The sequence below is a fragment of the Ambystoma mexicanum genome, chromosome 2p (assembly GCF_040938575.1).
Source record: "Ambystoma mexicanum isolate Mex_15411 chromosome 2p, UKY_AmexF1_1, whole genome shotgun sequence".
NCBI classification, from domain to species: Eukaryota; Metazoa; Chordata; class Amphibia; order Caudata; family Ambystomatidae; genus Ambystoma; species Ambystoma mexicanum.
In genome coordinates this window covers 419,893,710-419,906,115 of record NC_090923.1, presented here as the reverse complement: position 1 = coordinate 419,906,115, position 12,406 = coordinate 419,893,710, and the positions used below count along the sequence as shown (strand labels likewise).

General features: G+C 44.9%; 1 protein-coding gene across 4 annotated transcripts in view; it reads left to right on the top strand.

The window, feature by feature from the left end:
* The window catches only part of FLNB (filamin B), a 626,251-nt gene that overhangs the window by 270,913 nt on the left and 342,932 nt on the right, over positions 1 to 12,406 (top strand). For all 4 annotated transcript variants that reach the window (XM_069643780.1, XM_069643779.1, XM_069643783.1 and 1 more), the window contains exon 6: positions 4,394 to 4,471. In XM_069643780.1, the coding sequence (XP_069499881.1) occupies positions 4,394 to 4,471 (78 nt within the window). The remainder of the gene's footprint in view (positions 1 to 4,393; positions 4,472 to 12,406) is intronic.

Sequence of the window (12,406 nt, the reverse complement as noted above, 5' to 3'; positions counted from 1 at the left end):
TTCATCCTTGGCTCACATGACAGTAGACCATGATTTGGTCCATTTTGCAGGTTTTTAAATGTCTTAAATGAATAAAACTTGGCAATCTGTGTTCTTTCTTTGCATCTTAACAAGAGATGATTCATCCTACGCACGTTAACTCCTTTCAAGATTAGATAAGTGACCTTGGCTGCTGCAGTTTTGATACTGTTGCCAGGCCAGACAGCCTCTCAGATGTTCTGCTTATTCTTGCTGCAAAACAATTCTCACCTTTTCTCACCCTTTTCTCTTCATGGGTCCTGGCTTACTAAAATTCATGACGCCGATGTGCAGCACCTATACATTCTTCGCCTGTATTCTATTTGCTACGTATAGTCAGCCTTTATGATAACTTAATCTACCTTGCTTTTAAGCATCTGTACAATTATTGAACGGTTGATTCTTTGCAGTATTTCGTGCGCAAGCAATCTTCTTGCATGTGAAAGTTTACTCGATTCTTAACTTCGTCATTAGTTTCTATAAGATCCATGCATTCGCTTTAGCCAACATCTTGGGACGTCACACATGTCTCTTGTGACGTCATTAGCTCCTCTCTTTGCTCTTTTTCATATTCCTTCAGGGAGTTCCTCCCTCAGATTGTCATCTCTTCGGGGGTACATTCGATAGGGCTGTCTAAATGGGCATCTTCTTTCTAATATACGCTGTGGTATTGGCACAACTGCTGGTTTCAAAGTACACGATCTCCGCTTTCCGACATATAGGAGGTAGCGGGGCGGGACTTGCTGCAGAGGCATGCAGCTGTTTCTCTACAGAAGCTTACCTCTGTTGCTAGGTATGGCATGAAGCTGTGGAGATATGGTAAGATTGAGCCCGTCCAGGTGGTAGAGAACAACTTTTTCTAAACCGCATTGGGGCTTCCTCGATCGGCCCCAAACTTTGCGGTGCAGCAGGAATATGGATGTAGGTTTATTAGTGATCCTATTACAGTGCAGCATGTATTTCATTGCATCAGAGGTTGGGGGAACAGCAAAGCTGTTCTGACTCATGAGCTTATTAGATACCTGTTTCTCAGGGAACCCCATTTGAAGAACCCCTGGCATAGGCATGTAAAAGCCACACTGGTGGAAGTGGACATGGCTCCATATTTCTACCTAATAGATGTTATGCCTTGCAAGGTTTTTAAGTCTGTGAAAGTAATGGTGCTCCAGCATATCCTGAACAAAAATCATCTGAGGCCTGCTAATAGGAAGCATATGATCATCGCGGACCCAGGTCTCCAGAAGTATTTGCGATGGGCTCAGAATCCTTCTCAGCACATTGTTATCACCAGGGCATGTTTTAATTGCATTCATTTGAGAGCAGTTGTGGCGGCCTGGTCTAATGGGAATGAGAATCAATCATGTATTTTCTGTGATGCGCCTAAGTAAGACCTGGGCCGCGTTTTGTTTTGCCCATCTTTCGCGCCTATTAGAGAACGCACGCTTAAACCACTCTTGCAGGGTCAGGGATTTCGTCAGTATGAACCTGCTAAGTGATATCTGCTATGGGTGGACTCAGTTTGTGTGGGTTGGGCTCTGTTATCATTTTTAAAGAATGCATGATGTGAAAATTGTATTGAAATTTGTCTGAAATGTTTTTCCTTGTTTCTCTAGAGTGTTTTATGGTTTTAATGAAATTGGAATCTTTTTTCATGTGTTGATTTCTAATTGTTTATTGCTGCTGTTTTTATGGGGACATTCTGTCTTCCCAAAATAAACGTTTCTACTACTACTACTGTATACAAAAATATTGCATTACAATTGCTGTTCTTCTGCCTAGATACCAAGACTAGGAACATAGTATTTTGTTTCTGTTGAGCGATGGCTGGAAATGTGCTCTTTTAGACTCCGGCCTGTTTTATGTGATTTATGGCTCAGGGTTTTGCTGATGAGATCCTTTGCAATTTGAATATATCTGTGTTTTTATGGTGTTAATTCTGTCTCCTCTTGGAAGTTTCCAGACCTGTAGTCCTGTCTAGTGTTACATTCTTTCATTCAGGAGTTTACATTTTTTTCCTCCAAGGTTTACCCGTAACATACACACTCAGCAAGTAATAAAACTCAATACTAACTTTATAGCGTGGTCTGGTTTGCTTCGCTGGTTTGCAGGATGATCCTGATCTGAAGAGGCCAGGCTTCAAAGTGAATTAGTTAGGGAAGGGAAATGATCTGTCCTTCCATCCTGTATGCTCGGGGTTGTGAGTTGGATTTTCATGTGTCAGAATTCAGACTGGCTCCATTTCAAGTTGGTTTCAGTCACAATTGCAGCTTTTAATGTGCCTATTTTCAATAAACACTGCTTGCAGTTCATAATGCATTGGCTTATCAAACTCCTATCAACCGTCCATTTTCTCAATATCTGTAGGTTTCCTAATCCTGGCTCTTCTGTAAAAGAAAATGAACACACACACACACACACACACACAGCAGTGGAAAATGTAAATCTGTTTTTCTTTCTATAACTTGCTGTTCTTTCTCCTCGGGTTAGGCAGTTCACCATTTTAATAAACGTTGCAGGTTATTTTATGGTACTTGAAATGTTCATCTCAAGCCTTGTCAGTTGTGGTTTTCAGTGGCTGCAAAACATTGCACGTTTCGTGTGTGCCTGTGTTTACCAACTGCTGTGCACAAGCTGCAGCCTGCATGGTGTCTTTTAAGTTAGCACTTTTATTCAATGGAGATTTCTTTTCATTACGTTGTACGTGCTGCCGTGTGAAGGTAATGAATGCAGAGGGGGGGTGGGGAGGGAAGGGCTTTTGGTGTCTGTCCCCAGCACATTCTGGTGTTGTGGTACCAGGCCACAGATTAATAATGTTGGGTCCAATACGGGTGCCTCTTCCACCCAGGTAAATGCACCGACCCCTCAGCCGCACCAAGTCTGTTGTCCCACCCTGCACAGTACCGCCAGGTCAGAGAGTCTTTTTTAGGGATTGCGATTTTCCTTTACAGGGGGCAATTGAAAACCTTCCATGCAAGTCTTCTAAGGTCACCTAGACCGTATCCGTGTGTAAGTGGTAGTCCCGGATCATCTTGGAAAATGGAGCATCAGTGTATGCCCTTGCAGAAGATGGCTGATCAATCTGCCTGCTGCTAGTCCTCCTTAGTAATTGCTGAGCAAAGAGTAGTGGCGTGACCTATTGGTGGTGGTTTGGCCATGTTGCTGTGCTTTGGGCAACATTCGCTATGCTGGAGTAGCCAGTGATCAGAAATCTGAACTCTAGCACATTCTATCAGCTGATTTCCCACACCCTTATCTATTGACGATCTTAGTGTTGTTCTAATAAATAGCAATGTAATGGAGTTCGGAATTTTTGGGAGCTGGTGGCTATTCAGATTCTGCTTCTAGACCTGGAGAGCCTGTTGACCTGACACCAATGGCTACCAGGAGCCACTTTTGGCTCTCTCTGCCATCTGTTGGCATGCAATCATACTGATGTGATATTAACTTTCTTATTTGGGAAGGTCTATAAAGAAGCACCAAAGGGACCTAGAAGACATTGGAAGCATCTTGGGTTGTAGGCTAGATTTGTAGTACGTGATGCATTAGCTCCTGATTCTCTAGGTGTTGCTCCTGCCTACTAGGTGATGCCCAATACCCCAGGGCTAGTTCTAGCTGTGATGACAGCCATTTTAAAATACGTCTTACAGAAATGGTGAGGACATTTTTCGAATCGGCAGCCTAATGTAAAATACATATGGTCTATTGAATATGGTAAATAGATTTCCAGGGAATTTGGGAATAATAATCTGGGAATAACCCACAGTGCATTATGCAAGCATTTGGCAGTGTGCTTTTATTTACTTAGGTCAGTTTCATGTGTTTTGACGCTTTTTATTTGCTATTGCATTTAAACTTCGATTTGGTCTGACAAATGGGTACTCATTAAGTGGCCCTCAAGATCTGTTTGCCTCCAATGCGCATGAAAGGGCTGCATAGGGCTGATGGGAGTTGAAGTCCAAAGATTCTGGTGGGCCACATAATGAATAACCAAACTTGTGGTGTTTTAGTAGAAAGAACAAGAGCGATCTCTAAAAGATGTTTTTTTCTATTTCCCGATACTGTACTCATTAGTTTAGTTCACATATGTATTTGGAAAATCAAGATACATTGTTGGGTAATTGTGATCGTTAGTACTGTTTGCTGAATGTGCTAACTTGTATCTGAAGATTCGTGCCTATCCTTGTGTATGATTTATTATATGTCTTAATACTGTATTTCTTGCAGTCTGTTTGACTATTGGCACCACTTCATTGAAGGTGTCTGGACCTTTAACCATCAACATTGTTTGAACTTTTAGTGTTTGTAATATTTTGTACACACGATAGTTATTTTTTGAATTCATGTTATCAGTAATACTCTCCTCCTTTTTTTCTAGGTCCCTGCAATCCCCAACAATGATAAGAACAAGACATATTCTGTTCAGTACGTCCCTAAGTTTACAGGACTTCATAAGGTAAGAAAGGAGTCATATAAGCATCAGTGGGGTACTTTTATACTTGATGTGTGATCAATAATCATTACATACATTCCCCCCACCCCCTCCTTGTAAAAACATATTTTAAGGAGCTATTGTTTCAGTCTAGAGAACCTTTTGTAAACATTAATACTATGTATTGGAGCAACGTTAAGGGGCTTCATTCTGAGGATGGGTATACAGCAGAAATCAGCCGGCAAATCAGTTATTGCCAATTCACCACTTTGTCACAACACATATTAAAGAGGTGCATTGAGAAGAGCTTATTGGACATGCAACCTCGGATGACCAATACATGCATCCCTATTGCGGGACATTGCTCCATCCACAGTGGGAGCAGTCCACCATAGACTGCTTCTTGTTTGAGAAGGTTTATTGCTTGCAGTGGAGTGTGTCGGAGAGTAGCCTTTGTAATGCTGTGTGACCCCCATAAACTGTGGGAAACCTGTGTTTGAATCACAAGGAATGGGGGACACATATACATAGCCGCTTGCAGTGTCCAGTTTGTAGATTGTGACCTGTGACTTTGCCCCTCAAAAGCTTGTCACTGCATAGTGCTGGCTCACAAAGTGCTGGGTCCTCTCATACTTCTGATCCTTGTTTGTGGCTTTTGACTGGCATGCGATTTCTTTTTAAGATGCACATTTTCCAGATAAAATATGCTTGTTGAGTTTGGAACTTGATTTATGAAAAAAAAAAAAACCTATGTGGCTCCTTACTCGGCTCCAGTCAAACACTTGCCAAACTAATCGGTGTTTGTCTGAATACTAAATATGCTATTGGGTACACACCTTGCTCAAGTGATGACCCAACAAATGTTATCATGGAGAAAAATACCTTTTGCTCCACATATCTCGGTATGATCAAAACAACTCTAGCCCATGTAAGAAAGCTAGACTAGGCTCAGCCTTACTCCTCTACTATAAAGTCATAACGACCTCCTTATTCCTCAAGAAAAAAAGTAAACTCCAGAACAACTTGTGAAACTGCAACTTATTGGTATACTGTTGCGAGCTCCTTCTTTTTTGCAGCAGCTGTACCGCAGTGCAGCACCCCTTGCATGCTTTTTCTGAGAGCCCTTTGGAAGTTTTTCAACCCAATAATCTACAGAACACATGAAAGGGAGACCCTGGACACCTTAAAGGTTCTCATTCTCCTCTGTTCCATCGGACTACGCCAACGCGTTCAACTACTCTTTTGCTGTTCTTTCCAGATGACCTCACTGGTCGGTCCACTCCCCCATGCTATTCAGTCTGTACATGCAGGGATTTGTGGAGCTACCATGACCGCTTACTGTACCTTTACTGTTCACCTTAACACTACAAGTTTCTACATGAGCAACAGCATCCAAAAGAGTGTCATGGGGTAGCATAGACGGGAAGCTTCATCAACAGCAGCGGCTGCTCTCCCACAATGAAATGGGGGCAATGTTCTACCACCATTGTGAAGAGAGCACCCAGGTTTAGAGTAGTAGGTCTAGTCCTGTGGCTAAGCATCCTGCTCATCCACCAAAGTGGTTGGTCTGCCAATGTGTGTTGCGTAGACCTCTAAGGCGCCATGTCTACCAAACGATTCAATGGCCACATATTGGCTCCAGCATCACTGTTGGAGCATCATTCGCTCACTTGTGCCTGCTGAAGCAATGATTATGGGAGTGGTTGTCACTCTTTCATATTTCTGGCCGTGCCACCGCTGCCATGGATCAAATAGAATCAAAGCGATGCATGTGGGCCTATGTGTGTGGGAGAGGGCACCACGTGTCATGTGGTGATGGTAGGGTAGCTGACTGGCAGGTGCTCTTCTCCACAGCATGCCAGATAGAATGTGTGTGGGTTATTTCAACACTAGACCGGGATGGGCTGAAGGTGAACTTGGGTTGGGTTTGTGAACATTTTCTAGAACGTTTTCTGGAGGCAATGTGAAAGTGGGTAGTCTGTAGGTAGTCACCGGAGTTGAGCAAATGGCAATTAGAAAATGTCCTGCAGTTGCAGTCAAATAATTGCATTTAAGGGGGGGGCAATGTAATACTTAGATGTTTATTTTCTGGTGGCATTGTAGTTCTGGACGGATAATTCCTATTGTGTTTTACGTTTTGGAAATCCTGATTATTGCTGAGATGTTTTAGAAGACACAATGATGTGTAGATCTGAAGGTACAATTTTGAAATAGGAGTTATTTCCACTAGAGTACAATTTGATTGAAATGTTTCAGTGTTGTATCGGAACACTGTATCAGCCAATACTTCCGGGTTGTGCCACACATGTTTGTGCACTGTGCAGCCAATGTTTTTTTCTGGTGCACTCTTTTTCTGACTGGTACATTTGTGGTTTGCAACTGCTGGGTAGTGCTACTGAATATTGTGACAAACCTGACCTCTGAAGTATTGGTTCTGTTTAATTTATTTGTTTTTACTTTTATAAAGCGCCCAAAACAAAATCGGCATCCTGGCGCTAAGCCTTGGAGGGGGCGGGGTGGGAGGGGGAAGGAGACGACAATGATGAAAGGAGAGGGAGGCGTTTCAATGACAAAGTTAATGAAAAGCACCCAATGGACGGGGTGAGCAAAGGCGAATGGTATAGGGTCAAAGTCAATTAAATACACAGGTTTTCAGCAGTTTTTTGAAGGGGCAGTTGCGAGGCTCAGACTGCAGGTAGGCGGGAAGTTTATTACAGAGGCGAGCAGCTGTGACTGGGAGGCTGGAGCCTCACGCTCTGCTACATTTAAAGCGCAGGGTAGCCCCTAGATTGCAGTAGGGTGATCTTGTGGGCATGGAGGATTTCTTCTTGGAGATCCTTTGCGAGAGGTAGGCAGGTGCAGTGTTGATGAGACACGTGTAGCCTGGGCTGCGCAGCTCTAGGTAAGTGCAGAAGGCAGGGGGCTGTACGGGTTACAGTTGTAGCCCCTAAGTGCGTGGTAGGCCAGGAGGCAGTGCAAGGAAGAGTGGTCGTGGAGGAGGCTGGTACCCAGTGAGACTTTGAGGTACAAAGGAAACAGTCGGCGCAGCAGACAGGTAAATTAGCAAGGGAGCTAGAGAGAGGCGGCAGAGGAGAAAACGAGGGTCTTGAGCTGCTACTGGAACTTCAAGTGGTCCCGCTCAAGTCTGAGAGTGGCAGGGAGGCCGTTCCAGAGGGAGGCACCTGCAGAGGCGAGAGATCTAACCCCCATTCTCTGCCTGAGAAAGCTTCTGACCCTCAGAGAGAGTTGGATGTAGTGCGGGCCGCGGGCTCAGAAAGACCTGTGGATAATGCAGGTCGTCTTAAACTTGATCCTTGCAGCCACCGGGAGCCAGTGGAGAGATTTTAGGGCTGGAGAGATACGGTCCCTGGGCTTGAGGCCAAGGATAAATCTTGCAGTCCTGTTGTGGATTAGTTGCCTGGGGGAGAAGAGTAGAGTATGGCAGATTGAGAGAGGCTGTTGCAGTAGTCGAGTCCAGAGAGAACCAGGGCTCTGAAGACAGTGTGCTTCTAGGAAAAAGTGAGGAAAGGTAGAATACCTCTGAGGAGGTGCAGCTGGAAGTGGGCCTTTTTGGCGAGTTCTGTGATGTGAGGAGAGAAGGAGAGGGTGGAGACCAATTTATTTTGAAATTTGTTTATTGGTATAATAAGCAACTAGCAGGTGTTTACAGCAGTCCGCTCTGAAGACTGCATGAGTATCATACATAGCTGGATGTGTAACCAGATGCAAACAGATAAAAATGCAAATGAACAGAAGAAATAAGAAAACACATAACAAAGAAAAATGACTATACAGGCATGTTGACTAGACTCAGACATAAATAAAAGATGTATGGTGTACAGTGACAGCAATGCTTCACTCCAAACTTCATAGGGTGGGGAACTCGGCGACAGTGGGATCGGGCAAAATCAGGCTGGGGGGGTGGAGGGGCACGGTGGGAGCTCAGATCACTGGCATTTGCTCACAATGCATCCAATGTAGCAGGCAGGTTGCAAACTGTTCACGGTGGTTTATCATCTGAGGGGTGAACATATCAAGAACAAGCGTCTTCCAGGATTCATAGGAGTCCCCAAGGGTGTCGTCCAAGCCATGCAATGATCTAGCCCACACTTGTTTCAGCTTCACACCAAACCTCAAATTCTCAGTACCACTGTTTGTACCGTGGGCCCCACAGTGTCTTCCAGGACATAGCAATTCAGCGTTTAGCTAGGATCCAAGCCGGATCCATAAATGTATTAATATGTTTGTTTGCTATTCGTAGGGTATGTGCCAAGGAGGCATTCTGTAGGGTCCGAGTTGTATCTAACAACCCCTACTATTTCGCAGACCTCTTCTATTCGGGTCCAAAACCTTTGCACTTTTACACATTTAGAAACATATGGAGTATGTCCGCATCATCTTTGGTGAGATTACGAGAGCATCTAGAGATGGTAGGAGGTGGGGGGTGTTCGGTGTATGGGCATTGGAAGAAGGTAGTGGGAAGGTTATGGTGTGGTGGTCGGACCAGAGATTGGGGGAGATGTCTACATTAGCTAGGCTGCAGTTAAGTTCAATGAGCCAGTCTGGTGCCCTTCCTAGGCAGTGTAGGGCTGGCTATATGATGAGCGAGTCCCAAAGAACGAGAGAGTTTGTGAGTGAGATGGCCTCCTTGTCAGAAGGGTCTGACAATCCCAAGTTAAGGTCATCTAGCGTGATAACATTGGATGTTGGCTTGAGACTGGTAGTAAGGAGCTGTTAGGTCGTCTACAAAGGGGCCGATATATTATGTGAAAAGTGATGGTTGTTGTGGGTGATAGTGCAAGCTTGGCAGTGAGTAGTTCACAGGTGGTAAGAGCTTTGGTTGCATAGTTTTGAAGGACCAAGTGTTTTTGTGGATGATGGTGACTCCACCCCCTTTGGTGTCAGGGAGTTCATGGGGGGGGTAGCGATAGTCGGGGCTGGGCCTGCTGCTGGGTGTAGCCGTGTCCCGGTCACTGCAAGGATGTCTAGATTATGGTTTATGAGGTCTATGATCTCATGGGCATTTGCTGTGATGGAGCGGGCATTGATGAGGGCACAAGCAATTGGCACAGAGGCCGATTTAGGGGAGCATTTCCTGGGGTAGCCAGATTAAGGTGGGAGGGTGATGTGCAGGGCACTGGAGGTGGGTAGGCTTAAGTGTGAGAGGCAGAAGTTTATGTGGGCTGGGATGGAGATAGGTAGGGAAGGTGTGATGGTGCGGGATGACACCCTGAGTTTTCTAGGAGGGCTGGGTGAGCCAAGCAGAGGCGGGCCAGTGTGCGGGCAGCTTGTGAGGGGGGTAGGCGTAGGGGTGAGTAGATATTGGTTGAGAAAGGGCTGGGCTTTGTGATGCTGGGCTAGGGGACACCACCGGGTAGGCAAGGAGGCCTTAAGAGTACAAGTGTGAAAGGTGAGTCAGGATTGAGGGTAGAGTATATGGTATGTGAGGTCCTAGTATCCATCTCTGTGGATAAGTAGTATTGCTGAGTGGTCCTCTGTGAGATAGATGTTGGGAGACCATCGACAATGGTAGATGTGAGGTGTTTGAGGGGTGGAAGGAAAGGTGTAGGAGGTGTCAGAATGGCTGGGCCACAGAGAAAAAGCTGCTGAATGCTAGGCGTGTGTAGCTGTGCTGCTGATATGGTGCAGATAGAGGGTTTTGATAGGGCAGTGAGTAGGTGAGGTGACTGCAATACAGCCTCATGAAAAAGATTACCTTCACCATCGGGTGGTGGTTCCCGCTGCCGGATGGTTCCCGGAGGATTTTTGCGTCTCTGCAGCCGTCCTGGTAGAGGAGAGGGTCCTGGGGAGCAGAAAGGCTGGGGGAGATTTATAGGTGAGGGCAGTGTGCGGCCATGGAGCAAAAAGCTGTATGGAGCTGAAAGTGGTAGGGACTATGCCGTACATAGCCGGACCGGGCCAGACAGGGAAAGGCTTTGGCCTTAGTGTTGGGCCTTGGAGGGAGGCTGGCTTTGCCTGCCCACTCCATGGGCTTTCCCAGGTATATTGGCTAGCAGCCAATCGAGCAGGTGCAGAGGCGGGCCTAGAGGAGAAAGGCCTGCACAATACAAGGCTCTGAAGCAGCGGCAGCCATTTTTCAGTGGACGGCAAGGGATGTATACTGCAAATCCAGTAAAGGCAGGAATTCGTATTTAGCAACTTTTAGAGGCATAACTGTTTCAGGCAGTAAATCGTTTTCAGCATTTTTGCAGGGCCAGTCAAGCAGAGGCGATATTTCAATTACGGCAGTTTTCAAAATTAATTCTGGAAATGCAACTTCCAGCCGACATGGCTTACCTTAATTTCTGCAGCATTTCTCATGATGCAGGTTGAAACTTTTATGTGGGAGCACTGTGTGATTTTCTTCAAGCCAGGGCCAGACAGGGAATGCTTATCAACACTGCCTGTAAATGAGATTGTTTTATTTAGAAATTATTGCTGTACAATGCGAGCCTCTTGATTTTGTAGTGATTAATGCGGATGAACCTTCCTTACTCTGCAAGCCCTCTTCCAGAGGACAGGATTAGCTCGACTGTTGCAATTCGACATAACACACACGACTGATCAACATTCTTAGTTGTGAATGGAGGATTGCATAGGGGCAACGCGCTGCTCTTGGAAGCAAGACCACGCAGAGCAACAGAGGTTCGAAACCTGGATCTGCGCTTAGAAACCGAACTCGGGAACGGTATTAGGCGTGTTTATAACAAACCAATTAAATAAATAAATGGGCCAGAAACATTGCTTTGGGTGCACAGAACAAATGCTGTGCATTATATGATGGGTTAGTTATAACACGCTTAATACCCAGAGGTTTCTAAGCGCGAACCCGGCGATCGAACCTGTGGTGCTCTGTGTCCTCTTGCTTCTAAGGCGAGCACGTTACCCCTGAGCTATCCTCCCATGCATGCATTTGCTCATTTATTGACCAAAATTGTATAGGTCTGTTGCATTTTAGTAACCACATGATTATCTGCCTAGAGGCTAAGAGAACTAACTGTTAAGAGAACATTAACTACTTTCCATCCTTCCTAATCTATTAAGATTATAGACAAAGGGACCTTCGCCGGTTGGTGTGGTTCTAGACCTTTTGACTATTTTTGACGATCACACACTGCTCCCCTACGCTGCACACAGGATGGACTTCTCTGGCACCATCATGAAGTGGCTGATATTCTACCTACCTGGCAGACCCCCCACCTACTGTTCAGATGGGTTCCCTCTGATGTAAACACTCCACAGGTGTCCAACATCTGTGGAATTTCTCAGGGTGCCATTCTATCCCCAGTCATCTAGAACCTGTGTATGGAACTGCAGTGCTCCTCACTCCTCGATTACCTCAACCTTGCGATACACCCGCACAGAAATGTTAAGTCGTTTCCAGTAAGGGTGCAGACATATGTTCAACTATTTGAGATTATCGCCAAAATGTTTATCATTTTGCCACTGCTGATTCACAACCCAAAAAATTGTCAGCCCATTATTCATCTAATATCTGAAAAATATGAGGGCTGCTTGAAAAACCTGGTAGTTTTAGTTTGTATTCACCCTATTTACTGAAATAAAGAAAATCTGTAATGCTTTTTAGCAGGAGAATGCTGTTTTTATTGCGATTTCGGTTAACCAATCTTAATTGCCTAAAAAGAATTTTGTCTCTGCCATCCATTATTTGTGGACAGATTTAGCAGGTTCCACATTTGTGGTTGCCTATCACTGCTGGCATATTCCACATAGATTGCATTGCATTGTCTTTCTCCGTTTTACTACATGTCATGAAATTAGGGTCAATCTGATTTTTGATTGTCTTGGCTTTTAGATATGTCATGGAATGTTTTGATCAAGGTAGTTGGTAATGTCGTTATGCAAATGTAATGTGTTCCAATGTTTATTTCAAATATTCCTAATGATATGGGTATTAGAACTATGTTATGAATCTGATGTTGTTGGCTCTACTTGTCT